The sequence below is a fragment of the Nipponia nippon genome, unplaced genomic scaffold, assembly GCF_047370975.1.
Source record: "Nipponia nippon isolate SJK-2023a ecotype South Korea unplaced genomic scaffold, ASM4737097v1 scaffold_3, whole genome shotgun sequence".
Lineage (NCBI taxonomy): Eukaryota > Metazoa > Chordata > Aves > Pelecaniformes > Threskiornithidae > Nipponia > Nipponia nippon.
In genome coordinates, this window is record NW_028262347.1 from 11,048,493 (window position 1) to 11,076,135 (window position 27,643).

The following is a 27,643-nucleotide window of genomic DNA, read 5'->3' on the forward strand; positions in this document are numbered from 1 at the left end:
AAATTTCCTGCAATTTATTCCATTGTTTTCAGTTATCATGACAGATAGTACAGGTACAGTAAATTATGTGCTAGGTAAAAACATGAAGAAGTTACATGTCCTGTTCTTTCCAAGGGCTGCCATAACATCCTTACCTTCTCTAAATATGCATCTTGCATGAAAAACAAAAAAAAACCATTGCCAGTTGACTTGTCTTAGCTGAATTATAGTTGATCTGAACTATATTGCCATTTGTACTGAACTGCACAGTTGCAGGCTAAGATTAATAATTCACTGGAAACAGAGTGCCATATAATGTAGCAAACGCTTAAAACTGAACAGGGAAACAAATACATTAAAATATTCACTGGAAGAATAACCTAGGTAAAACACTGAGTTGTTATTTTCCATGCTGATTGTGGCGGTGGCTTTCTCAGAGGCACATGCTTTATAGCTATAAAGACTGTTTTAATGTCATTCCCAGTAAGCAGCAGGTAGTCCCCTGAATCTGATAGTGGCAAAAATTTACACTGTGAAGTCTGGTTTTATGTTGTTCGGTTGTAAAATTTCCTGCTTTTTTTTTTTTTTCTATGGATACCAGTGAGAAGTTTTTTTAACATTCATATACTTTTATTTTGGCTTCCATCTTTCACAACACCAATTACATGAAAATTAATTGCTCACTGTTCCCTTCTTTGTGCCTTATTAGCATAAAAGTGGCAACATGAGAGATGTACCACACATAAGACACGCACTGTCTTCACAGTGAGAAGGTTTGGGTGTCAGTTATGTTACAGTAAATCAAAAGAAATGGTCTGAAAACAATTCTTTGTATGCTAAGGCATCCAAAGAACTAATTCTGCAGGCTCTAGACAGGGTAACTAGGTGGAAGTGTATTATCTATAGACTTAAATTTGATATTGGGCAAATATTGAAAATGTATGACACTTTAATACATATTTACATTTTATAAAAATGAGGGAATTTCCAGTAAGACTTTAGGAAGCTTAACACTTTAATAAGACTTTTTTAAAACTTTATTGTGAAGCAAAAATTCATGAATTTTGAGAAAGTCTGGAAGTGACTACTGTGACATTGGCCTCTCTCATTAAGTATTGCCATGTGACATACAATTAAAGTAAGAGTTGTGATTTTGCAGCCTTTGCTTTTGGGCATACACTTCTATTCAGTGATTTTCCTCTTCAATAGCTCAAGTCAATCCTCTATATAAAGTTCTTATCTGCTGTTTTCCTAGGAAAGTATGTTGCAAAGTGCCGAGGAAAAGTGAGAGACGCTGAGCAGTTTCTCCCGCAGCTGACGTGAACAGGAATTGCAGAAGCTCAGCACAGTTACTTTTTCTTGTTTGATGATCTCATTGTACTTTTTTTTCCTGGCATTATTGCACATGTCCCTGTTATTCCCCAAACCACCTGGTTATGAAATAGTAGCTTTCTTAAAAATTATTTCCAATGAAACTGTAAAACACTTCGCCCATTATAGGACCATGATGTTCATTCCAGCTGAATTTTCTTTAAATTTTGGGTCTTACATTGACTTTCACAAAAAAGATTGTTCATTAGTGTATTGCTACATGACAAACATTTGCAAATTAAGAAGTAGCTTATTCATATGTTTACAACATGTTAATCCTTCTTCTCTTTCAACGTGGGCACTGTTAGTCCAAAGTAAAACTTGCGGAATGACTCTACATGTTCATTTAGGTCTTGAATTGGATTTGAACAGTCTGAGTAATAACAAGATCTCACATGAAAACAGTGTGAAAAAAGTGTCAGCCTTCTGATATTAAGGAAATACAGATAAAATACTTGCATTTTTGGTGATGAAGTTTGCTAATATTGTACAAAGATACAGAGTAATGAGTCTGCAGCTCTATATCTACTTCTGAATGCCAAGAAGAATTCCACTGAAATATATTAATAATTTGATTTAATAATCATGTTCTTTGATCTAAAATGAGCTTTATCCACCTACCTCTGTAATGTTATACATATACCTATAAGTTGTGACCGTAGGGGACATTTGCCTGGGGACTCATTGCTGCCAAACCAAAAGGATATGATAATAACTGAAAGTATTAAGTCTTAAAAAGTCCATAAGGCCTTAAAGATGATACAGGTAATTTGTCTGATGAGAAGGAACCGTACAATCACCCAGCAGTAATGCTTGTACTATAGTTGTTCCTTAGTCTGTGGAAGTGTAAAGGATTTTCTGTTATTTGGATTTATTTTCTTCTTTTCATAAATTTATTCCTAAAAGGCCAGCAGGGATAGAGTAGAGAGCCAGAGATGTACATCTACAAAAAGAAACTGGTAATTAAAGACACAGGGAAGAGGTTTGGATTCTTCTTACTTGCTCATGTGCTACTTTTCTGCTCCCTTCCCTTCCCAAACCAGCTCAGGTCAGGAGGAAGCATGGAATATCCTTCAAAGATACGTAACCCAGACACGCACGGTTGGTTTTGGTACTGCACACGGGCCCTGTTGTTTTGTCAGGGTTCAGTTTTCAGAAGCACTGTGCAGTCTCAGGCAATCCCTCTGTCTGAACACTTCTCATCAGAGCCAGGAGAAGACTCCTGACAACTGCTGTTTTGTACAACAGCACCAAGGTTGCCTTAGCCCAGGCCTACAAGCTTAGACATTGCTCATGTGCAGACAGACCAGGTTACAAATGCACAGTATATTAGGACAGTCCTGTGTTGGAGAGTTAGGCTGAACGTTAGTGACATTATGGCAGGCACAAGGTAAGAAAGAGCAGGCAGGAGGTAAAGAGGACATGAGGATGATCTGGTTAGTGCTAGAGCAGAGGATTTCCAGAACTGTGTGGACAGCAATGTGGTGAAAAGCAAACTCCCATGTACATCATTCACATTCATCATAAATGTTCATTGTTAGAATCTATTTGATGGGAAAGATGAGTATGATTTACGTGCCCAAATGCAATGACAGTGCCATTTAGCAATGCCGACCAGTCACCTCAATGAATAGAAGGTTTGATTATTTCTTAGTTACTAGATAACGTGCTGAACAGAACCCCATGAAATTAACCTTTAAGATGACACAGTAAAAGGAAATGAGTCATTTCAGGCGATGTTCATCACTGTGTGAGCACTGAGCTTGCTAAATTAATTCTGTCATAGTGTGGGTGAAGTGGAATCAATCCATATCATTCATACATTTGCTGCTCATACAGACAGTTTTAGGACTGCTAAATAGAAATAAGCATTGACTTATGTCTAAATAAAGAAAAGTTTTGTATTATGTTTACTGATTATACTTTCCAAATGGGTCTGAAGTGACTGATTAGAGAGAACTGAGAGTTCCTGAGATGTGTGTGAAAGCAAGGATAAAAGGAAGCAAAATTCTAGGCAAGGACTTTCATGTCTGGTGCTAATGGGGAAGTAGAAACAGTTTTAGTCTTAGACAATACTAAAGAAAGAAAAGACAATCTTTCATCTTCTTATTCACAGACCACTGTACTATTCTTAGAAGTATCAGCCTATCTCAGTGATAGTAATAGCTCTGCAGTTCGCACAGTGGAAGCTGACTGATTAGTTGAAAAGTAGGGGCTTTCTTCTGATTGAGTAGAACATGAGACAAGACAAACACTTCCCACTGTTTAGGAAAGAGTGAAGATCCAAAGAAGGAACTGAAAATATCTTCAAGTGCCACAGTGACCCTTGTTGAGTACGATGCAGACAGACTGGTAGATATGATAAAAACAGCTTTACACCAGAAGAGCGGTTAGTTAAACAGGGGCTGAAACACACACTCTCCTATCTGGATGAATACCTGTCATTGATGCATGCTGATGGGCTGCAATGCCATCTCAGAGGCTCTGTCTCTGAATGGAGACTATCTGGGAGAGCACCTGACAGTTACTAGCAGATAAACGCTTTTCTCTGGTGCCTACAGTTTCCATACATACAGAAAAATTTGGTGCCACCTAATGGACAACCCCCCGCATCCCGAATTTCGAATGTGTTAAACTCTACAGGAATGCTTTTGCAAGGGATCTATAAAGGCCTGCTACCTATATTTGTTAATGCATCACACTAAGAATTTCTCATTCAGTATGCTTGATCATATATCTTGGGATGTAATACGCATTGTTTAGAGCCAAAGACTTACTAAGCCCCACAGGTAATACAAGGATTTCTGTGTTTGCTGGCTTTAAATTTATGAACTAGGGTCATGACACAGCTTCCTCAGTTTGAGCAACATAACACATGAAACTAAATTATTGCACCTAAGTGCTCTGATGTGTTTACAGGTGAAATTTAACTAGCTATTTTGTCAAAGTGAGATAGATTATTCTAGACCATCCTTAAAAAAGTTTACTGCTATAGCTCCATGGACATAGCTACCTCTTTTAGTAGAAATCATGACTGTCAACAAAGTATTGCTTTAGCCCATGGGGTTTATATCAGCACGTGTACACTTACAAGGTACATTAGCAAAAAGGAGTGGGACTACACCACCACCAATACAATGACTGTCATAAGGAGCAATACTGTAAACAACTGTAATTCCTGCAAAAGTTGTTAGTAATGACCTGATTGTATGTCATGAACTTCGGAAAGAAAAACAGGTAAAAAACCATAAAAGTATTTATATTTCATCAGACAAACCATCTAGCATGTCCTAGAAACAGTAAATTAAACATATATGTCTGTGATATATGTATAGATGTACATATGTATGTGTCTGTATGATTATATGTTTGCACACATGCACACATCCACATATATAGTCATATATGTAGTCATATGCTCATATATACAGCTATGACATATATGACTATATGACTCAGGAACTCCCTAGGCAAGTGTGTAGCGTGGTATCTTCTACTTAGGAATCCATGGGGAATTTTTCCTGCAAGCTCTTGTCTAGTCTACCCTTAGACTTCAAGCATAATGGCCTTCCACAGAGTAACTATATATGTTGTATGGTGCAATATCTCCTTTTGTTTGTTTGAGCCTGTCCTCCCGGTAGCATCATCCATAGCTAGAACGTGAGCATTAGTATTAGAATTGCAATTTGGACATCATGCCCGGTTCTCAGCTGTCACTGAATTCAGTGGAAGAACAAGTGAAATCATGCTCAGTTTAATGAATTTCAATTTGCTAATGCACATGCTTTGAAGAGGTGCATATGTGAATGAAACCAAGTTTCCATCTGCAGTTTGCATTTATAGGTCTTCAGGACGCATTATGGGTTCAGGTCTTTTCATTTGCCTGTGAAGAGAGAGATACATAGTATGATTAGGAGTGGTCCTGCAGGCCTACAGGCAACTGGCAAAGAAGAAATACAATTGTCAATTATATTTCTATTGCCTCTGAGCCTTTGGAATGAACTGGGAAGAGTGACTGGGCTTTTTATTATTTTTTTCAAAATTTGTTGTATACATTCAAGACAGTATTTTTTATCATCTGTAAAAAATAATCAAATTAAATGAATCTGGTTCATTACTTTTAGAGAAAATAATTATTAGTTTTTGCGAAGATAAAGGAATGTCTTTGAAATGGTGATGAGTTGATAAGCAATTTAGCAATTCCTTGGATACTTTTTACCCAAGGAGAATTGCTCAAACTCTTTCATCTCTAAAGCATACAATATCATTTGTGCTTTACTCTTTTATTGTATTCAGTATGTTTGTGGGATTTATAGTTTCAGCTGGCACTTTTTAATGCTTGCGTATATTTTCACCTTATTTACACCTATTGTTACATAACTGATTCACAATATTTCACAGATGTAGTTTCTCAGTATTGAGGGGAGGGTGCTTTTGTTTAAATTTTCTTTAGAAGAAAGAAAATATGTAATTTTTATTCAGTTAAATACAACACCTATTTTTCCTCCTTTTGCCTGGGATATTTAGTGGCTTATTGTAAAGAAGCAGAGATGATTGTTTTACTTTCTTACATTGTTTGACACTAAGAATTTTAATATATCAGTCCTGGGAAAAAGATTTTGACCTGTACAATAGCTTTGGTGAAATGAAAGCAGTCTTAAAAGATTAAATAGTGAAATGATCAAACTCCTTTGTCCTTGTTGACCCATAATACACATTTGAGCTTGAGTCTACAGCGTTGAAATGTCAGTTTAACACTTATATTTGGCAGTTTAAAAATAATGCTCGATATCTCACTTGGGTCATGTTTTTGAAGGAAAATAGGCCATTGCAATACCCGGTGAAGATAAAGTGAGGATGCAGTGCTGGGAATTCAGTAACGGTTCGGTGTTTAAATGTGGTTTTGATGCGTAATTAAGACACACAAGTTTTAAGAAATAGGGGCAGAGGTAGTTGTAGGGCTAGCGTGTAGTTGCTAAGTTGAGACTATGAGAGCATCAAAATAGACAGGCTTATTACTGTTGTTGCTACAGGGCAAGAGGTTGCCTGTATAGGCAGCAATTGTTGGTTGCTGCACAGCAGCAGAAACAGCAGGATGGGTGCTTGCACCACAACATTGGCATGCAGCACTCAGGCTGGGGACGCATCCTTCCAGCACCTTCCCTGCCCCTACCTAGCCACAGTTTCATCAAGCCCAACTCCTCATCCTTTGACCCAAGAAGTCTTAAGCCAGATCTCATAGGCTGTATTATTCCCTATGAATTTTGATGTACTCCATTACTTCAGCAGAAGAGGTCCAAAATGCCTTCAGGAGACTTGAAAGTAAGCCCTGAAACTACCATCCTTGTCCTCCTTTTGCTTGTCATCAGCTGCAGCACGGCCTTCTTGTGGCTGTTGTCATCCTTGGGGTAACAGCAGCTTCTCCCCTAGGGAAACTACCTTCTCTGGAGGGGCATGAATAATAGTTCTAGAGCTATAGTTATCAGTAAGGGAATGTGGTATCATACACTTGTTTTGTTTGTCTTCCTGATGTTTACATGGCAAATTCATTATGTTAATGGTGATCATAAGAAACACACAAATATACAGGGGCTGACTAGTAAGAGATCATTTGTTTTAGTGTAGATAATGAGAAAAAATAGAAGCTGCTGCTAATCAGTACACAAGCCAAAGCTACCTTGAATTTGCCCTTATCCTCAAGGACTTAAAATAAATAAATAAATACGTTGGATTACTAAGGCCAGCAGGCAACGAATGTAACGTGATTGGTTATTCTGACTGATTTATCCTTAGTTACCCTCTACTTGTCACATGCGAGACCACAAATGCCTGCCCGCAGGGGATCTGGATACGGAGTTTTGTTTGATACCAAAGGAGAGCAGAGTCCTTGCCCTGCCCTGTTCTCACACTCGCTCACTCCTGGCCCAGCACCACATTCAGGAGGTACCACCTTCCCTTCCAGTACCCGTTGCCTGGGATGGTCAGGCAGAACATCATGTTGGCTCCTGTCGTGCCACTCCTAGCAGATGCCCGTCACAGGCATCCCCTGCCATGGTCCCTGGGTAGCCCCTGGCACTCGTCTCCATCCATCTCCTGGATCTCCAGGGTCTGCTCCACTTCCCAGATCTCTCTTCCAGCCAGGATCTTCACCTTCTTCTTTCCAGGCCCCCTTCTGCTTCCAAGGCCCTTTATTTTTGGGAGCCCTCCTTTTAAGCACCTCCTCTTCTTTCTGGACCCACTAGCCCTCTGGTTTCCTCAATCAAAACTGTCTATGTGCAGAAGCACATAGTGTGATCAGTCTGCTAACTGGCGGTTCTGTCCCATTTTTCATTATTAGCTGGAGGACTCAGGAAAGGTCACTTTCCTTTAGTCCAGGTGTCATCATTATTTCAAACCAGATCATACTGGTTGCAGTTAGCAAGTAGCCACTTCTGCCTGAGAGTTCAAATGTTCAGTTTCAAACATTCATACACATGCATCCACCTAATTATCTGCCTCCTGCTAGCATTCACAATTTAAACTATTTTTGCCTATGATAATACTAAGTAGTTTTTCTAGTTCTATTAAAACCAATAAAAAAGAACCACACATTTATGATATAAGTTCCCTCCAAGAACCTGCAGCTGTAAGGGATTTGCTATTGAAATTATTATTGCAAAGCTGCCGTGAAGAAGGAACTCATGCACATGTCAAAAAAAGCGCTCCTTACGTGTCCTAGGAATAACGTAAATCCAACTTTTGAATCAGAATTTGGTGGCAATAGAAAGACCCACCAGTACAGAAGAGTCAAACAGGAACATAGTTGTGTTACTATTTTATTACTTTGCTCCTTTCCTGTAGCTTCTCTCCTACCCTATCTGGCATAGAGTTGATTAGTTTTTGATCTTTACAGATTGTTTTTTCTATTTTCACCTGGATACTGTTTCTCATATCAAGTTCTAAAGCTATGACTTGAGTTCCAAAAGCTTATTACAATATAATAAAAAAGCTTATTGTAATATAAATAACATTTACAGTAAAAGCAATAGGGCCCATTTTTAAAATCTTATGCGAGTACCCATGTAAGTTGATTAGATATATAGCTGCCAGATAATCACCATCACATCTTGAATGTACAGTATAGCTTCAGTAATTGTGCATTCAAATTTCTTTTAGAGAACCCTACAGAGAATGACATAATCACGGACCTCATCCTACATCATTTATTCACAAGGCTATTGAAAGAACAAATACTTATTGAAAACATAAATCCTGCATTTTTTCAACTTTACTGTTAAAAATGCCAGTCATTGCTAGCTGGTAACTTTTAGTATCTGTCATTTGTCTAGCAGATATGTAATGTATACTTCTTAAAGTTGAATAATCCTAACGTTTTTCACTAAAATCATTTATGAATGAGTTACAGGGATATGAAAGTTTAAGAGTTAATACCCAGCCCTTAATGCTTCACAAGTACTATCTCCTACAACTCTATTAATGTTAGCAAGATTTCTGATGCACAAACATACTTAGCTTTAATAATCGCAGTAGTTGCTTGCAAATCTCAATGTTTATGTACAATACCATTGTCTTTCCGCCACACCTTTTTAACACATAAAGAAACTGAGGCACAAAGAGGCTGATTGGCTTGGCTGTGGTGGTCACCTGGATGGCTGTAGCAGAAGCAGAACTACAACTCAGTCTCTGATGATGCCCTATTAATGCCCTTCTCTTGAGGCTCACTATCTTTCAGTTCATTCTTCTCATTGTTGATAAGCTACTGCTGCCAGTTTGCTAAATTGAGAAAAAAAAAAAAAAGTCCATTTCTGTTTCTAGGATAGATTTATTATTTTAGATGACAAATGAGAGAATCAATGCACATATTTTTAGGTGTCTGAAAAGCAAATATCTCACCTAAGCTTGTATTATGGGCTTCTTTTCTAACCATAAATGAAAGAAGGGTACCCCAAGGGATGTGATTCATCTCATTCCAAATAGGTGTCAGTTGAGATGAACCATCCTAAGAGGATCCTGCCTCTCTTCATTAACTACTCCTAGAGAGCTACCAAGGCAAGACACTTGCCTTTAAACAGCTAAAAAATGGCACATTGACTCTAAGCCCAAAAAAGGTAAAACCAAAAGGGAGATTTTGTTTGTGTGCGTGATGGTTCTTCCCTGCAGACATGCATGCTGCTATCCATGCACTTTTATTTATTGCTCTGATTATGTTCAAAATGTGATGAAAAAAGTTATGATTTTATGCATTTTCACCTGTGGTTCATATTACTGATTCTTCAAACCAGCCAATAATCAAACCAACCTGCTCCACATACTTTCTATTGTGGTTCTACAGCTATGGATGTGCTATATTTCAGGAATTTGTACAAACATCAAGTTAACCTCTACAAGAGAAGCATAGCAAATGTTGGTTGAGATAAAATCATTCCAATGGTTAGAATTCTATAGTTCCGACAACTCTATGAATGGCAAATATTTTGATGTCTCGTAAGAAATCAAGAGTTTCTTAATCTCTGTGAATAGGTTACTATTCCCAGTAGAAAACCCAATATGTCTTGCTTAGAAGCTGTTGTATAAAATATTTTTTCCTAAATTAGTTAACTGGCACATGTAGTCAAATTTCTGCAGTGGTATTTATTTATTTGATTAAATATTAGAGCATCTATTTCCATCTCAGAAGACACCACTAAGAACTTGCAAACAGATCTATTAAACTGCAATTTAAAATACATGTTCTACCCTAGTGCTTCCTAGTGATACCAAATTACTGTTATTGGTGATAAAAGTGTCCACAAAACAATGGAAATGTGAGAAACAAGCAAAAAAAAAACCTGAAAAAACAAGCCTCCTTTTTTTGGGGGGGAAAATTTAAAAGTAGCAAACTCTACATCACTACCATATTTTGGCATGGCTGTGTCCTTTCCCCTGTGCCTACATCTAAGTTAGCATAAAAATAGAGGTTGTATTTTTTATGAAATAAACTTTTCTTCCTGAAAAAATGGGAGATAAAGTTGCTTCAGTTTCAAATCAAATTTTACATAAAATTAAACATTTAGGATTGAAAAATCCTTTTGATATTGAAAAACTATTTATTTTGAAAAAGGTAAAGAATTGCTTGATTTTTTCCAGCTAAAACAATGCCAAAAATTTTAAATTAGTTTTTAAATAACTTCAATGATAATGAATCTGCCTATCTGAAAGCTCAATATGTTACTGAAAAATTTAGCTCAGATTGAATTAACACATGAACATGTTGGTTCCAAGATAATATCATGGATTTACCTTACCTTCTTACATTATGACAAGCATAATTTTCCCAAACTTTTCTTAAAAGGAGAATTACACATATACAGCTGAAAAATAGATACATACTGGAGATGAGAACTGCATAGCACTGGCCAGCAGTTTGTATTCCGTTTCCTTAGCTTTCAGGTTACATGACTCCCACAAAAGAGATAATAGTGAGTAAATTCTACTTTATATTTGAATAATCACATAGTGTCAGAACTGTAAAATTACCCCCAGGGTACAGAGAATGAGTATCTGAGAGAATGACTCTTATTAGAACACATCAAGTAAAGATCTCACTCTATCCTATATGACAGAGTGGTATTTTAAAGTCTTCAGTCATTCCCATTAAGAAAGCTTGACTTTTAAGTAAAAAGTGGCGTTTGCTTACTGTGAGTCACAAAACCTTTTTGTTCTTGTTTGTATATGACCTTAAGTAGCATTCTATCCAATGCATAACCATGGCCTTTGCTCATTCCTATAATGCTTTCAGTGTTTAAATTACTCCAAGAATTCCATTATTTTCTGAATTGGACCCTAGTCCCTTAGTGGTGACGTTGCTGGAGACCAGCCAGGGCTTCATCAAGCAAGGGTAGACCCCCAGGGCACTGCAGATGTGTATCAGAAGAGCCTCTTCAGGGAGCCCCAACAGAGGCAGCAGGTTGGGGGGGTCTTCGCTTAAGAGTAAGTTTTCTTTTGGATTAGTGTTCTTTCTCTGTTGTGCTTTCTAAATAAACCCATTCTCTCAAACCCACGTTCTCCCAAGCACCAGGATGTGTGCATGCAAGTGGTATGTCCAGAGAGCAAGGGATGCCAGCTATTGAGTCGTCTTCTTCCTGTCCTCTGGGTTCTTAAGTTGGCAACCATGTGATGGTCTTAGAGGTGCCTTTTGATCACTTTTAGAAGCTGATAGTGATTGTGATCTTTTTCTCTACCCCATACCTCTGTGAGTCACTGGAAAATGTTGCTGTGTTACTCTCTAACCTTTTTTTCCTTTTCTCAGGGTCTTATGGCCTCAGTCCTATTCTTTATCTTCCTGCCATTGTCTCTTTGTGGTTTCAGGCTGCACTTTGGTTTAGTCAGTCGTTTGCTAAAGTGTGGCTCTGACCTCTCTTTTTTAGGATGCTTTCCCTTTCCTGAGCTAAGTGTCCTGAGAAGCCACATGTAAGTGTGTTGGGATCTTGATTACCTGCTAACCTATGTGCCATGAATCTCCTTTTCCTTCCTCCACCATTCCTTCTGGGAGTCCTACACGCATAAATTCCCAATCATATTTCATTATTACTAGTCTTAAGGTTTCTATTATGTAGCTCCACTTGACAGAGCCAAGACCCTAATCTTGATGAGTTTCTCTCCCTTGACTCAGTTTTTCTTGCCACTTGAGTGGCAACTAGGATACCACAGAGTGCTATGTATTTACTGTTTCTGTGATGTAGCAACAATGACTGGTCTGAACCCAATCTATCCTGTGTTCTTTAATTAATGGGGGATAGTTTGGTTGAAAAAAGAGAACTGATGGAGAAGAGATAGGAGGCAAAACAGAATGTCGTGTATAAATCCTCCATTGACATATAGACACCAGTGCTGCTGGGGCTGGAGAGTCTGGGTCTGTCTTGGATCCCCTCTGTTGAGCTTGATCTTGGTAGAGATTCACCTTGTTAAAGGGAAGATCAGGCCATGGGTATCTTAGCAGCAGCCAATGGGCCTTATCCTGCATGAGGTATGGGTAATTTAACTCCTCCTCTGTAGAAGACAGAGCATTAAAGCTTTTTTTAATTTGGAAGTACAAAAGAAATTTTAACACTAATAAGTTATGTTAGTTTTCTTTTAATCTAAATTAATTGTTGCACTTAGAGTCTAATTGTTTTGACAATAGAACAGTGTTTTATATAGACTTTGACATGTTTGCTGTTGTAATTAATGCTCTTAAGGAGACTAGAAACTAAGTAATACAGAGTGACTCTTCAGACACACACTGTAACTTCCACAAGAACTGTATTATTGCATCTCTTGTCCCTCTTGCCCCTCCAAAAGAAAATTTCAAAACCAAGTGTCGCTCCATTCTCAGCTGTAACTGATAGAAGCTGGACTAAGAGAACTGCATTTGTGTAAATGAGAATAATTTTTTCCTCAAAAATGGAAATTGAAAGAAACCCCACTGAATTCTGAATACACCAACATTGATAAATATAGAATGCAGACAGGGATATACTAGTCTAAATTCATACCTGACATTAAACACCCATGAAAATAATGTTTTATATGTATTTACCCCTCATGAAGGAGACAGAAAAGAGAAATTCCTGCAGCCTCATTGTTTACTGATCTTTAGGTGAATCTTTAGGTGACTTTGAATTAAACAGACTTTTTCATTTTATCATATATATACACTATTACAAGTTTGTTTTTTTTTAAATCTGGATTTGTAGTAAACTGCTTTTAAAAGTGAAATTTTTTGTGAACACAACCTAATAATGAAATGTTTAAGACTTTCAGTTAAATTAGAACTCTCTACAGGAAGCTCATCTCTGGCAAAATCATTCTAACCTTTCATACGACATTCCTGAAAACAAAGTAAGTACACTATGCTCTACAACTTCAGTGAACAGTATGTTTTGAAAAACAATTATTTTTCTGAAACACCAAATAATTACAATGCACCACAACATTTTGTTCAGCATGGTATAACTAATCATCTCTCTGTAACTCTAATGTAATATAAAGTTTGAGGATATAGCAGTGGTGAAAGCACTATAAATTTGTCTTTTATATTATAGTTATTTTCATAAAGAGTAACTCTAATCTTCGTTTAACTTGTCAAGAGCTTCAATTCAGGTCGTACAAACACATCCAGATCATCACTTGTTGCCCTACCATAGTTCAACCTGAAGGGTGATCTACAGAACTGTATGTCAATATATATGGAAATCTGAAGGCAGACTAAATTAGAGAGGTGTTTAGTATTGGGCTGATAACTGCAGCTGTACCAGTCAGTGGTGTGGTGTATAGTTGCCTGTAAATGCCAAGTACACCCCAAATAGAAGGTTGATTTGCTCTGGCTGTACTTTTATGAATGCCATTTCATAGTAGCAGCATAGCAGCCATGAGGCATAGGCAGGTCCATTATATCATTTATATTTGATGAACAACATATCCATTTTTAAGAGTTGTGAGTGTTGTCTATATAATAATTATTGTAATAATGGAAAATATTCAGCCTGAGTGCGAATGATGAATGAGAGAGGAAGTTCAGGTGTCTACAAAAAATAATGAGTTTTGGTGTGATTCATGCCCAGCAGTACAGGGAAATACATTAACACATTGACTTTCATCAATCTGTTTTTAACCATCAGAAAGGTTTAGAAATAAAAGAAAAATAACTGGAGAACAGAGACCATGAAGTAATTCAGTGTTGAATATCAGACTGCAAGTTGATATGGTTCTCCTTGTTCTGAGTACACATTTAACTTTTATAGCACTTTCTGGGATTTCAAAGTAATGTTTCTGAATTTTAATTCTTCCATGAAATAGAAAGACACTAACATTCATATTCTACTGATTGAAGCTGCTAGCCTACAGAGCCTGATTTTCTTTTCCTCTGTAAGCATTGGACCAGTGAAAAATGCAGCTCAAACTGACATGTTTATTTTGCATAAGAATAAATAATACAAACTATGAAGAACAGAGAATAAACCCCAGCAATATGTGTGTATAACTATGATGTAACCAGAACCAGAGGCTCTATTCTAATATTGTAATGTCTAGATCTATTTAAATTCCAGTAGGAGAACATCTCTGAGACTCTAAAAAATGGAAAAACAATAGTTTTTATACATGTGTAGTCTGATCTTTTGGAAGCAATTACGAGCTCTTAGTGACACAGCAAACAACAGTTTTACCACTTCACAGGTGCCTTGGGTATACTGAATAGGAGACTGCAGTATAACAGTGTATGCAGAGTGACTAAGATTAACTTTATAATAGTGTACATGGTGTTACAGATGGGAATAAAATTCAAGAGCTCAGTTTAGCTCAGTGGCTCAGTTTAGTATTTCTGTATTTGAAGCAACTATGTTGGGACTCATATTCAGAGAAATAAAATCCTTTGATGATTTTCAGATTCCTTTCAATTTCAACTTTAATCGTGCAGCAAGCTCATGTCTTAAAGATTAATCTGAAGAGGACAGAAAATGTGGAAAATAATGGAAGATGGGTGGAAACTGAGAGATATATTGTGTCTTCCAGTTGACAATCAGAATTCTAATACCAAGACCTATTCTGTCTGCATATTTTATAATTTGTTTTGTGTTTTTTTGTCAATAGGAATGTTATATATACAACCACATCTGTTAAACAGTACAGCTTTATCACCCAGGTGGTGGACTGAAGGATGTATTTGTTGAGAACAGCCACCCAAGCAGAGTAGGAGCTCTTCAAATATATTTTTATATATATAGATATATATATATCTATATATATATCTATATATCTCCTTGCAATATCCTCATGAAGCAAAGAAATATTTCTGCCCTTGATCACTATTAAGGAAGCAGACATAAAAAAAGAAATTATACAAGAATGTCTGGGATAGATGTGGGAACAGATGCTATAGCCTTTCCAAATCCATGGCTGTGCCCAATCCCCAAAGACATCATTGACACTTTAGTTATTTTGCTCTGTTTCCCCTTCTTTCAGTTGCTTTTTCGTAACATATAGTCAGCTTCTCTCTCAAGGCTGCAGGATAAAGAAACAAACCCCTCTCCAACCAGCTCTATATGAAGTCATAGGATCTAAATAATTTATAAACGCATGGTTCCATGGAGTAAATGAAAATAGCAGTGTTCAACATCTTAATGCAAAGCCAAGCACTCATCAGTTACAGAGAAGGAAGCTAGAAGTAGCTCTTCTGGGTCTAAGGTGAGATATTCTGAAGCACCAGCGTAGGGTATTTGCAACTTCGCTATATTGTTTCTGTGTATAAATAAGTCATTTAAGTTTTCAAGTCTAACAGCTTCCCTGGTATGAAATTCACTTCAGAGAAAAAGTAGTCATTTATCTGGTATTCTCCTGCTGCATGTGTTTCTCCTGAAAACTCTTCTGAATATGAAAACACAATATTATATATAGTCCAAGGTTGTGGCTCTGATTCACTCCCATTACTGGCATTTGAGGGAAGCTGTCATTTCTATAAAATTTCTAAACTCTGTGTCACTCCTAGTGTACACAAATACAGAGCAAAGTTCTGTCCAAAGCTATTGTACAGCTAGTGTCTAATAATTTGATTTTTTAAAAGAGCATTTGCATCAGTGTTTTGCATTAGTGCAAGTCAGGAGTAAAACTAATGGAATTCCTCAAACTAGTGTAAGTAGAAAGAGAACCAGCATCTGGGTCTGTGGCAGGGAGCGTTCACAGCCACAGCCCTTGAACAACATCTCCAAAGAAACCATTGGCCATGAATATGGATTGTATATGCACTAAAGAGATCCACTCCTGAAATGCTTGTAGGTTAATACGTTTGACATAACCATGATATCATCTAATCTTCACTGTTAATCATTAAAAACAACTTTAGTGTCAAGGGTTCTGTATCACCATAACATAGCAAATTCAGTGGTAGGAAATACTTTGAAAATTAAGGGTATTTTGTTATTTGTTGGATCAAGACCATAGTTGGTAGTATTTTTTGATCACTCTAAGTCTGTCTTAGAAATTTTTTCTTTATCATAACTCCTAAATGAGGCAATAATACAATGATTCACTTTATCAGCTCTCAGATCTTTCTTACAGTTTAGTTTTAAATAGGATGACAGTTGATTAGTTTAATTAATCATTACTTAATGAGGGCAGAGTCTATCCAAAGGATCTACATCAAAGTACCTGTGCCAAAAAGTAGGAGAAAAAAGAACAATTGTTTTTGTTTAAGTTTCTCCTAAATACTGTGATCCATGGTACAGGATGCAATTATATCTAACTTTTAAAACTGAATGTAAACCAAGATTTTAAAAGAAGCTATGCGATTTAGACACACAGAGATTTCAACAATATCCATGGAACTAATTTCTGACCATTTGATATTGCAGACTTTTTCATTGTTGCTAAATATTTCTCCTCTTCATGAAAAAACAGATAAATAGTTTAAGTACATACCCACTCAAGTACAAGAGTTCAAAGAGATAAGGAACAATTACTCATTATTCCTCAGTTAAACCAAATCAGTTAATTCATCGAACTGCACTCGGAACTATTTATGGACATGACAGTGCAGATCTAATATCCCTAGAATTGGCTATTTCTGCTTTCTTTGATACACAGAGCGACAGCATATATGGATAAAACATTAGCATAGTCTATATAAAGCAAAATGTAACTATTGTATACAGAATCACAAAATAGTTGAGGCTGGAAAGCACCTCTGGAGATCACCTAGTTCAAGCTCCCTGTTCAAAGCAGGGTCAGTGAGAGCAGGTTGCCCAGGGCTGTGTCCTGTTGGGTTTTGAACATCTCCAAGGACAGAGACTCCACAGCCTGTCTGGACAATCTGCAATTTTGCAATACTTGTAAACACAGGGAAACATTTAAGATTAAAAACTGCCTTATTTTATACAGGCACTTATTTTTATGCGTAGTGAGCTGCATTTTGCACTTCTTGATTGAGAAGCTGTAAAACATTTTACAAGACTGAACAGGGAGCAATACCAACATAGTCCTTGCTATTACGTAAGCATTTTTTTTCCAACAGCTGATCCACATAAGTCTAAATAGTCAGCAATTAGAGGCCTTAGTTGTTTAGCATCAGCAATAAAATTATCAGCAGAAGATTACCACTTCAAACCATGGAGTCAGTCCAAGCAAGTTTCAGTAGACCAGCTACTCATATTTGGACACAGGTTTACTCAGGCTCCTGAGAAATTGTATATGGTGTTGTAAGCTCAAATCTGGCCCTAGGTTTGAATCCGAACTCTTTTTTTTTCCACATTATTAAAACTTTCTACCCAAAAATTCTCTTCCTCAAAATTTCACAGATCTTCCAGGATCAGCAAAGCATGCCGAGTGCTCCCCAGGGACCCCAGGTAATTATTTCAAGTACTTTCATCCCTGGGCTGGTAGAAGCTACTTCTTAATAGTCCCTGACTCCCCACTGTTAAAAGCAGATTTCAAGTTTCACCGGTACTTAGCTTCCATTTCACAAGCTGTCAAATGACTAGTCAAAATGTCAGAAAAAGGAAATCGGTTCTGCAGAGTTTTCAGGTTTTATTGTTATCAGTTACCAGATAATTGGCCTACTCATGCCTAAACAAAAATAATAAATGTTAACGCTTTACTAGTTGCTAAAAAGAGCCTGGCAATCTTGAACAGCATTAAGCTGCATGTGTTAAGTATGGCAATACAACAAAATTCCACCTTCTTCTCCCCATGAGGGTTTTGGTGAAATGTGGGCCCTTCCTCACTTCTGCAGCATAAGCATTGACCCTCCCTCCGGGAGCAAGCTCTTAATTTAAGCACTGAGAGCAGCAACTGTAGCAAATACAGGAGACTTTGAGATATGTATTTGGTACTTATAAAGAAGAACACAATGGCTATACTGTGTCAGAGGGAAGGTACACTTAGATTTTGATAATGTCTCCAGCTGTGGCCAGTAATAGATGCATATGGAAGAATATATGAACACAATAGGCTTCTTTCTCTCTTTCAATACAATAGGACTGTAGCACGTTTTTTTAACGGAAAGGATGGTGTTAATGTAGCTAAATGTGGATATCTCCAAGGCAGTTACAAATGTATAAGGTTCCCTCTCTGGAATAATCATTTTGTAATCAGTGAAAAATTATAAACTACTTCTGATTCCAGGTTCTAAATGTCACCATAAAGTCGATACCAAAAAGACACATGAGCGAATCATGTGTGTTAGCACACTTAATGGAGCAGGGAAGAGGTCTTGATGTATAAAGCTGATCTGCTGACTGTGGGAGCTGATATTGCTAAAAATAAGTCATTGCTCACCATCAATGCAGGATGTAGCCATCCCAATAAAATAAAATAAAATAAAATAAAATAAAATAAAATAAATGCTAGAAGAAATGATGGATTCTATTATCAGGGCAATCACTTGTTCTTCCTCAGTCAGCAGAGTTGTCATGGAGCAATGTAAGTTTTCTCATCTTCCTGTTTGTTTTTTGTGTACTAAACTGGTGATTTGAAGCATACAAAGTTTTGGAAATGTGAATACCATGTTCTGACTACCAAAGACCAGTTACAGAATGTGATTGGTTTTTAGGCAAAATCTTTTTTATGACTAGTCTCCTGTGACTTCACGGTACTTTTTTCCTCTCTTTGTTGATTAGACTCACATTCCTTCTAAAGGTTTTCTTTGTAACATTATTTTTTTCCAGCAAAAGGTATTTAGCAGTAACTCCTTAAGAAAAGACCAATCAGCTGATTGCCTAAAAACTTTTTCCTTAGATCTCAGGGCTATCAGTCAGATCAATTAAGTCATATTTAAATTGCTTTGATTTTAAACATTCATGAATCCACAAGGCAGCCAATAAAAAGAAAATACCCCTATACTGACAGCTTAAATGGATCTCTGTGTGAGTCAAAGCTGTTGAGATTCAATTTCCTTTAAATCTGCTGCCTTGTTCAGGTGTGCTTGGCCTTACTGACCAAGTGAGTGACTGCGGTGCCATTGCGCTCAGTACTGAAACTCACACCAGTGGAAATGAGACTTGATTTCCAAATCCCAGCGCTGCAGCAGTACTCAGCTAGGCTCTTCCTGCTGGTCTTTTAAATTAAGGCAAGTCGTTGATGATAGCCTTGCGGCTCCCCTGGTAAATCTTCAGAAGCCATGCAAGCAGGATGTGATAAACCTAGGATGGTAGCTGGATGCATTTCGTCAACAAAGCTCTTTTTTTCACAAAAGGATGTTAACCACTTTCTCAACTATCTAAAGCTTTCCAGTTTTATTTTTGTTCATTGCCAATACATAGAAGTGGAGGCTTGGCTTGTCTTGCTCAAGAGGTTCATACTGTCGTACTCAACATCCTATGCCACGATAGCATTATGAAGGCACACATTGACAGGAAAACAAAAATAACTTCAGTTCCTTCCTTTCTAGAAGTCTTCTAAAGACAGAGTGCATGATGTTATATTTGTATGGCAAAAAATCAGGGGGAGCTGCATTTATTCATAATTACTGTTGCTTTATTCCAGAGGAACTGAGCTTAAAACCAGATCTGCTCTAACAAGCAAAAGGAAGATCATACTTTTGAATGATGGCTGGTAAATGAAAGGGCTAAATTTTAGGAAAAGACAAATCTATTTTGGCAGTAAGCAGCTGGTTTTACTGCCTTCTGAGCATCACTTTTTAGTCATTCTGCACAGTTTGTATTTCTGTAAACTGCTGCAAAGTAAATGATAAATTCTTACTGAGAAAAGTTATGAGCAAATCTCATATTTCAAATCCTAATTCATGGAATCCTATGGAAAACTTTATAATATAAACTCATAGTCTTTATTTCTCATATTCTTTCATTGTCAAATAATTTAATCTGCTTTATTCCATGAACAATTCTCATTATATTTTATTTAGCAGCTTGTTTTCCTATAAGTTTATATCCACATTTCACTTCATTATTTTTCCCATTTGTTATATGCAACAGCACAGGATTTTGAAATAAAAATATGATCCAGGTGAAGACTTGGTTTTATCTGTGTGTTTGCTGTGTAAGCTAAGTGTTTGTGGTTTTCCTTGCTGTGTGGATGATGTGGTTTTCAGATGTTTTGTAATACATTGCTTTTAGTGGACTATTAAGAATTCAGTATCTTGTCCCATTAAACAATTTTTTCCTCTAGAGCCTGAGGCTTGGATTTTGACATTTGTACATTAGTGAGAAGTTAATCTCTTTGAAGTCATCCTTATGACTAACTACTTCAAAATATGAATGCAGCTCTCAGAACCTGAGTTGTAACTCCCAGATATGAATCTACAGTTTGCTTTTTGTAAGCATTTTACTGTAACCAAAAGATTTCTCATCTTATCAGAATACACCTCACATGATTTATAGAGGCATTGACTCTGCAAATACTGAGCACAAAGCTTCCTTATAGCAATACCTTGCTCTATACCGAGTCTCCTGGCTCAGTCCTGGGATACTTGGAAGACACAACAGATTAGACCAGTATACAGTATTTTTCAGCCTGTTTATCATAGCTCTGTTTCTACCTTCCACAATTAATTATGTGCAGCTGTTTTGTCACTTTTTTCATAAGAAAAGATATGGAAGGAAAATTTAAACCTGAATATTTCCAGGCTGATGTTTGAAATGTGGAGGTACATCTTTCATTTAAAATTAGTTTGTCCAACTGCCTTCATCTTGTTGTATTTTCTTAAGTGACAAAGTAGAGAAAATGTATTTGAATTACCAAATCACATTCATAAATTTAGTCCCATTTTGAGGCTCAGCTTAACAGCAGTGTGCCGCTGTAGGGAACAGTTATCTTCCAAGACCATGGCTGGCCAGGAAATGTCTGATATATAAAATGGTTTGGTTTCTTGCCATGTTGGTAGGTTTGCATGTTTTGGATATTGCAAAAGTTTTTCAATATCACACAACCCAGACTATGGAAAGTGCATGTATAGTTTTAATCAGATAAGAATTAATCCCCTGACTTGTTTCAACAGATAAGTCATAGCTGATGGGACGGTAACATTCAACAGTTTAATCTGTGTGAAATGAAAGGGCTTTGGTAATGTGTTGTGCCATTTAAACAACATTCACATCAAATCATCTTGTCAGAGCAGTCTCTCTGATGCCTTTGTCAAAATCTGAGCACTTGACCTCATGATCTTTTGCCTTCTCAGGAATGCAGGTGCTGGAATGGAATGGCATCCCCTTGACTGGGAAAACTTATGAAGAAGTCCAGAGCATTATTATTCAACAGAGTGGGGAAGCAGAAATATGTGTAAGACTGTGAGTTTTTCCCCATCTTTCTGTTTCCATTTTTTTTGGCTTTTCATGGCTTTTTTTTTTTTTTTTAAATTTACAGTTGTTAAGGTGGAACCTTTGTTAGCATGAAGCATCAATAATATTGCTGTAATAAACAGCAAGAGTTCACTGTGAGTGTGGGAGGTCTGTTTGTTCTTTTTTTCTTTTAAAGTCATAAGGAAAGATAAGCTGAGGCAGATGTTAGTAATTATGCTTTTATAAACAATGATACTTCCATTGTCAGGCCACAGTCTCCTTTCATTGATACACATACGATTCACTGAATTTACTGGAGTTAGAAAAAGATGGTAATTTAGCAGTAACTTGACTTTTACTGAAATCTGTGTCCTTTAGATGAAAGTCATTTAAGCATCATGAGAAATGTATAAACTTGCATTCAATCCATTAAAGATTTCACCTTAAAAGAACCTTTTCTTCTCAGCTCTTTAACAGCATTGCAAATATGTATCAGCTAAGAAGGGGCCACGCTTGGGAGCTGCTTTCTGTCATGAACCACTATTCATTTATCTACTTAATACAATAATGAGGGTATGAGCAAAGAGTTGCTTTTGTCTCAGGCTTCTCATCGCTTTCTTTAGGGACCTGAACATGCTCTCAGACTCTGAGAATCCCCAGCACCTGGAGCTGCATGAGCCAGTAAAGGCAGGTAAGTGATAAATTGTTGCTTTGATATTGGAGGACTGGGTAGCAGCTGAAAATTGGATTTGATATAAGCTAGGGTATTAGCATTGGAAGCTCAGGTGTTACACCCCAAAGCTTGCCATGGGCAGAAAGGGGACCACACCTTACATACAAAGCCAAGCATTTATTGTTGTTTTTTTATTATTACCCCAATTCAATCCAAACTGACACAGTCTACATATTTAATTAATACAAAGGAAATATCAGTAACAATACTGCAGCTAACATTTGTTATCGAGAGAAAATCTCCTGCTAGGTACTCCTTCATCTATACATGCCACAGAAAACTGTGGCATAATGGTCCCCCTTCAGCAGCTTCTCGGGGCCCTGCAGGCAGTGCTTTCACTCTGGGGGCATTGCAGCAAGTCAACAGTGTCTTGAGGAATTTGCTGGGAAGAGTGTGATGTTTGTGGTGAGAGTTTTTGACTCCTCCTTGCTGGGAGGTGGATGATGTTGGTGATTCCTTCTTCTTCGCTTCAGGATCTCCTTCGGGCCTTTTTTATGTTTTCTAGCATGCCTTACTCTTTCCTCATCTGTCAGCAGCTCTTCATTACTTACGACTTGACTGGTTATTGTACACTTTGCATGTGATATATTCTTGTTCTTTGTTCCTTCTGTTGCCCCTAAAATATTGATTTTGCTCAGCTCTGGAGGTTGCATTAGTGTCAGTAACTGACCAGCGAGTTGCTGGTAGCCCTGGGGCCTCAGCTACCATGCTGTGCCCAAACCTTGCAGCACTCTGCTGTCACCCCAGGCCTGTGCTCCTATAAGCTGCATCATTAATCTGGAGTCAGAAATACTTCAGTCTATGCAGTGCAATTACTGATGTGCCTTTATATATCGAAATTATTAAGAATGGATATTATACTGCACAGTTATACAAGGTGAAGTGTAACTCAGACAAATTAAGGTCATAGCCATCTGGTCATTAGACAATTGCTGTTGCAGCCAGACAAGCTAAAACAAAGCTCCTAGCAAACTGGAGCAAGTCCAAATAAAACACAACAAGTCTTAAGGCCTATGTTAGCTTAATACAAGGTTTGAGGCCTTTTATTAGTGACAAAAATACAGTATTTACTAGGATACAGGGCTGCAATAGGAAGTACTTTGTGTGAAGTTTTGTTATGTGACTTCTAAAATGGCAGTGCTTTTGGGGGGATTCCCTTCTAGTCAGTCAATACCATGACTGCAGGCTCTAATCATGGTGTTAGTCATTTCTGATCTAACTTTGAACCAACATCCACAATCTCACTAGTAAAGGAGCCCTTCAGCAAGCCCAGTGCAGATTAAAAGAGTTTTACTGAGCTTCTCGGGGATCCATTCTGAGTTCTGTGGTTTTGTGGCTGCTTTTTTATCAGTCGGTGCACAAGTTACCTGGATTAAATCCTACTTTTTCTGACCATGTACCTCTTCTCAGCTATTAATATACTTACCATCAAGCTACCTTTTGTTGAAAATGTATGTTATGGATATTAATTGAAAGTGAATACTGAGTCTGACAGACGTTTGAGGCAGAGCTACCCACAATTTTTTTCTTAGTGAGCAGATCAAAAACACCAAAGGCATTCATAGACACTGAAATTGTGTTTTGAAAGGCTGGAAGCTAGAATACATAATATTTTTTATTAGTGGAGAAAACTCGAAATGAGAAAGAACAGAAATAAAACTAAATTCCCCCATTCTTGCAGGCATGCTTCCTCCTAGTCTAGCAATCTTCTAGTGGTTTCTGAGTTGGAACAACTCTGCAGAGCCCCTTCTCATTGCCAAGCCAAGTCTTTCTTGCTGCCAGCTCCAAGGTTTTACAGACTGTTGGTGCTTTGGAAAGGAACAATCTCCATTCCCTCTAGAAAGATAAGCCAAACACAGCCTAGCAGGCAGGATAAGGCTAAGGTATTGCCTTAAACCTCTCATACTTCTGAAAACCTGGGAAACAAGCTAGTATCCTTCTAACTCTACACACCTGAAGGCATGTATGAAACTTGCTTGACCTCATTTCTCTATTAAACGGAGACTGTCATCTGTAAAGGATAAACTTTCCCCACTCATTGCCGGGGCAGCAGGGAGGGCAATTAGACTCCTACCACAGATGCCTCACATAGCTGTGTGTAATAAGGGAAGATGAATCACGGCTTTTGCTCTTCATTTGTTTTCATTTTATTCTGCTTTGATTAATTTGCGGTGCTAAAGTTTTGAGCCTCTTTTCTCTTTATTTTTATATAAATTATCTCAGGACCAGAATTCAGTTTTATTGAATGTCCAGTTGATTAAAAAAAAAAAAAAAGAGATTAAAGCTTTTTACAACAAACTTCAGATACTTAGTGAAACTGGACCAGTTCCAAAGACTGAAAGTTAACACAGGCCAGTCTTTAGAACTGTAATTTGCTCCAGTATGATTCAGCATGATCAGCAAGGCCTATTTTTCTTCAGCTAGAGAATAACATTTGCAGAAAGCTTGTGAGATGAGTAGCACTAGTTGACAGAGTGTTGAGTAGAAAGATTGGAATTGGGATGTTGTGGGGGAGATGTCTATTTTTTATAGGTTGTCTTTTGCATCTTCACAGTATACAAGCAGATGATATGAAAATTTGTGAAGATCATTATCCTGTTCCTGTACCATGGCAAGATGGATTTGAATGTGCTAACAATTATCAATACAAAGTTCTCTTACTTTAATCCAGTAGATAAAGCGAAGTCCCCAGGGGTTGACCCCAAGCAGCTGGCTGCAGAGCTCCAAAAGGTTTCTCTACAGCAGTCGCCTCTGGTTGCTTCCTCAGGAGTGGAAAAGGGATCTCACGTTCATTCTGGAACCACTTCTGCCACCTCCAGCGCTGTTCCCAGCCCTGGTCAGCCTGGTTCTCCCTCAGTGAGCAAAAAGCGGCATAGCAGCAAGGTAAGCAACTTCTCAGTTATGCAGCAATAACACTTTGATGACAAGAAGAAACTGCCTATTTATCTTCTTTAGTGCAGCAAGAATTCACAGCACATATTGATGAGTTCATTTCCGTGACAGTGAGGAGTACTACTGTTAAGATATAGAATTTGGACACAAGGAAAGGAGATTATGTGATTTATCCAAGGTCATAAATGATTGAGCCCTCCCTGAAAACAGATTTCTCAAACTTAATACTATTGTTTTTAAACAAAATAATTGCCCTTTTCATTCTTTGCTGCTGTTGCTTTTTAAGTGCATCCTACATGATGGTGAGTTACTAGTTCCATAGAAGCAGCTGATATTACTAAGACCATAATTTCCATCTCTATACTGAGCTACTATTGGAAGTGTTACAAACTATGAATAATCATAGCAATATTAAGCATTTCCCTGAAAGCCAGGGAAAGAATGAAAAATAAATTTACCATCAAAATGTGTTTTGTCACTAGCTAATTCCTGTGAACTTGTTAAGCATAATTTCTTATTTTCTTTGCCATATCCTGTCCATTTCTAAGCTGAACTTCTTTCTCCTCGTGCACCCACCTGCACACCTGGAAAGGACAGAGTAGGAATTTAGTAGCTTTTTTTGACAATTGAAACTGGAAACTAGATCACAAAGTCACCTGTCACATTTTTGCGTTTTGTGTCAAAAAAGTTAACATCTGAAGTGAAAATCAATCCTGTGAAGACTGCATTTGCGTAAGCAATCTGCAAGATAGCTAAAGCTGATTGCTATGCTGAATACTCAGCTTCTCACTGTCTTACTATTGGAAGCAAAGCTTCACATTGCAAACAAGATGCTTTCTAGACACTTATTTCTCTGTATCTTTATTCCTTCTTGGGACTGTCAGGTTCCTACTGCGTTATTGTTATGTTTGTATTTTTGCACTGTTGAAGCTATGACTGTGATTTGAACTACAAACGCGTTAGGTGCTGTACAAACAAAAATCAGCAAACGGTGCCTGCTCATTTCAGATAGCTCTTCAATACGCTTACATGACTTTCAGGTGAGGGGAAACACAAAAATCTCTTTCATCCAGCAGTTTAGCAAAAACTGTAAATATATTTATTGATCAGTTTGTTTTGGATAGTAATTCTGTCTTGCCACAATTCCCATAGACTGTTTATGAACTAATTCAGGTCTATTGATGCACAAATTAAATCCGTATGTCAAGATTTACTGCACCTAACTTCAGGGATCTGGCAGAATTATCAGGTTAATAGTTGGTTTAATTACACCCTACTCTGGATATTGTAAACATGTACCTATGAACTACTTTGCTGTGTACTTTATATTTACCAGTGAGAATAATGCATTTCTGAAGTACAATTCATGAGACTGGATGAAACCTGCCATTGAAGTGCATGCACTGCATGGAAAGGAGAGGACAGGGCTCTTTTAATGCAGATGTCACTGTCTACACTGAACCTCCTTTCATTTGGTCAGATGAATCACACTCCTAAATTCACTGCATAGTGTACTGAGATCCATAAATCCTTGATGTGCAGTGTATCCTGGAGAGGTGCTTCTCTCTGTCCCCATGAGAAGACTGGGTTCCCAGCTTTGGCACTGTAGCAGGTCACCTAAAGTTAGATGCATAAATTTCATTTACTGCTTCACAGAAGATTTAGTAATCTTTTATGAAAACTCAGCTGGAGGCTTATAAAAATGAAACAAAAAATTATTAAACCTAATGCCTTTATGTAGGGGATGCAAAAGTCAAAAATAATCAGGTAAATGTTTAAAACATTCTTTGCTTATTTCTGAAAATCATGTTGAGAGGCATTTCTTTCATAACAACTGTAGCTCTTGTTGACTTGTATAGTTTCTGTTCTTTGACTGCAGGCCAAATTTATAATGGTGTTGAGCTCTCTTAGAAGATAAAGCTACTGCTCATCCTTTCTGGAGCGGCTCTTTGCCTTAGGCTGACAGCATTTCTAGGCAGGCTGCAGCCTTGCCAAAGTATCAGGACAGACTAAATATCCAAACTGCCTAGATCTTGGTTTTGCTACTGTCCTTATTTTTAGCAAGTAAGATATTTTTTTTTTAGCTTTTTGTATAGAATGTACACTCCAGAAGTGTTGTAGGAGTCTCTTTGATATTCTGCAGTGCCGATTCTCTCATATTTAATGTTTTGTCCCATTACTACAGAGCGTGATAGTGCATAGCATCAGGGCCTGGCATTAACAAGTTTCACATCATGGTAATGACAACCTTCTCCAGCAGGTGTGATGGCATTATAAAGCCCCGGCTCTTGCACAGGGTGCAAGAGTGCATGCAGGGAGTATCAAAAGAAATTAGAATGAAATTAGATTAGCCATCACAGGAGAGATTTAACCTTTGGGAGCCTTGAGCTGTCTATGTCCTGTGCAGACCTGTTTCTTTTGTAAT

The 27,643-nt window shown here is 37.5% G+C and overlaps 1 protein-coding gene across 5 annotated transcripts in view; it reads left to right on the forward strand.

Moving 5' to 3' along the window:
• The window catches only part of PCLO (piccolo presynaptic cytomatrix protein), a 386,235-nt gene that overhangs the window by 272,846 nt on the left and 85,746 nt on the right, over positions 1-27,643 (forward strand). For all 5 annotated transcript variants that reach the window (XM_009462919.2, XM_087764264.1, XM_087764266.1 and 2 more), the window contains exons 11-13: positions 21,494-21,602; positions 22,217-22,284; positions 24,998-25,209. In XM_009462919.2, the coding sequence (XP_009461194.2) occupies positions 21,494-21,602; positions 22,217-22,284; positions 24,998-25,209 (389 nt within the window). The remainder of the gene's footprint in view (positions 1-21,493; positions 21,603-22,216; positions 22,285-24,997; positions 25,210-27,643) is intronic.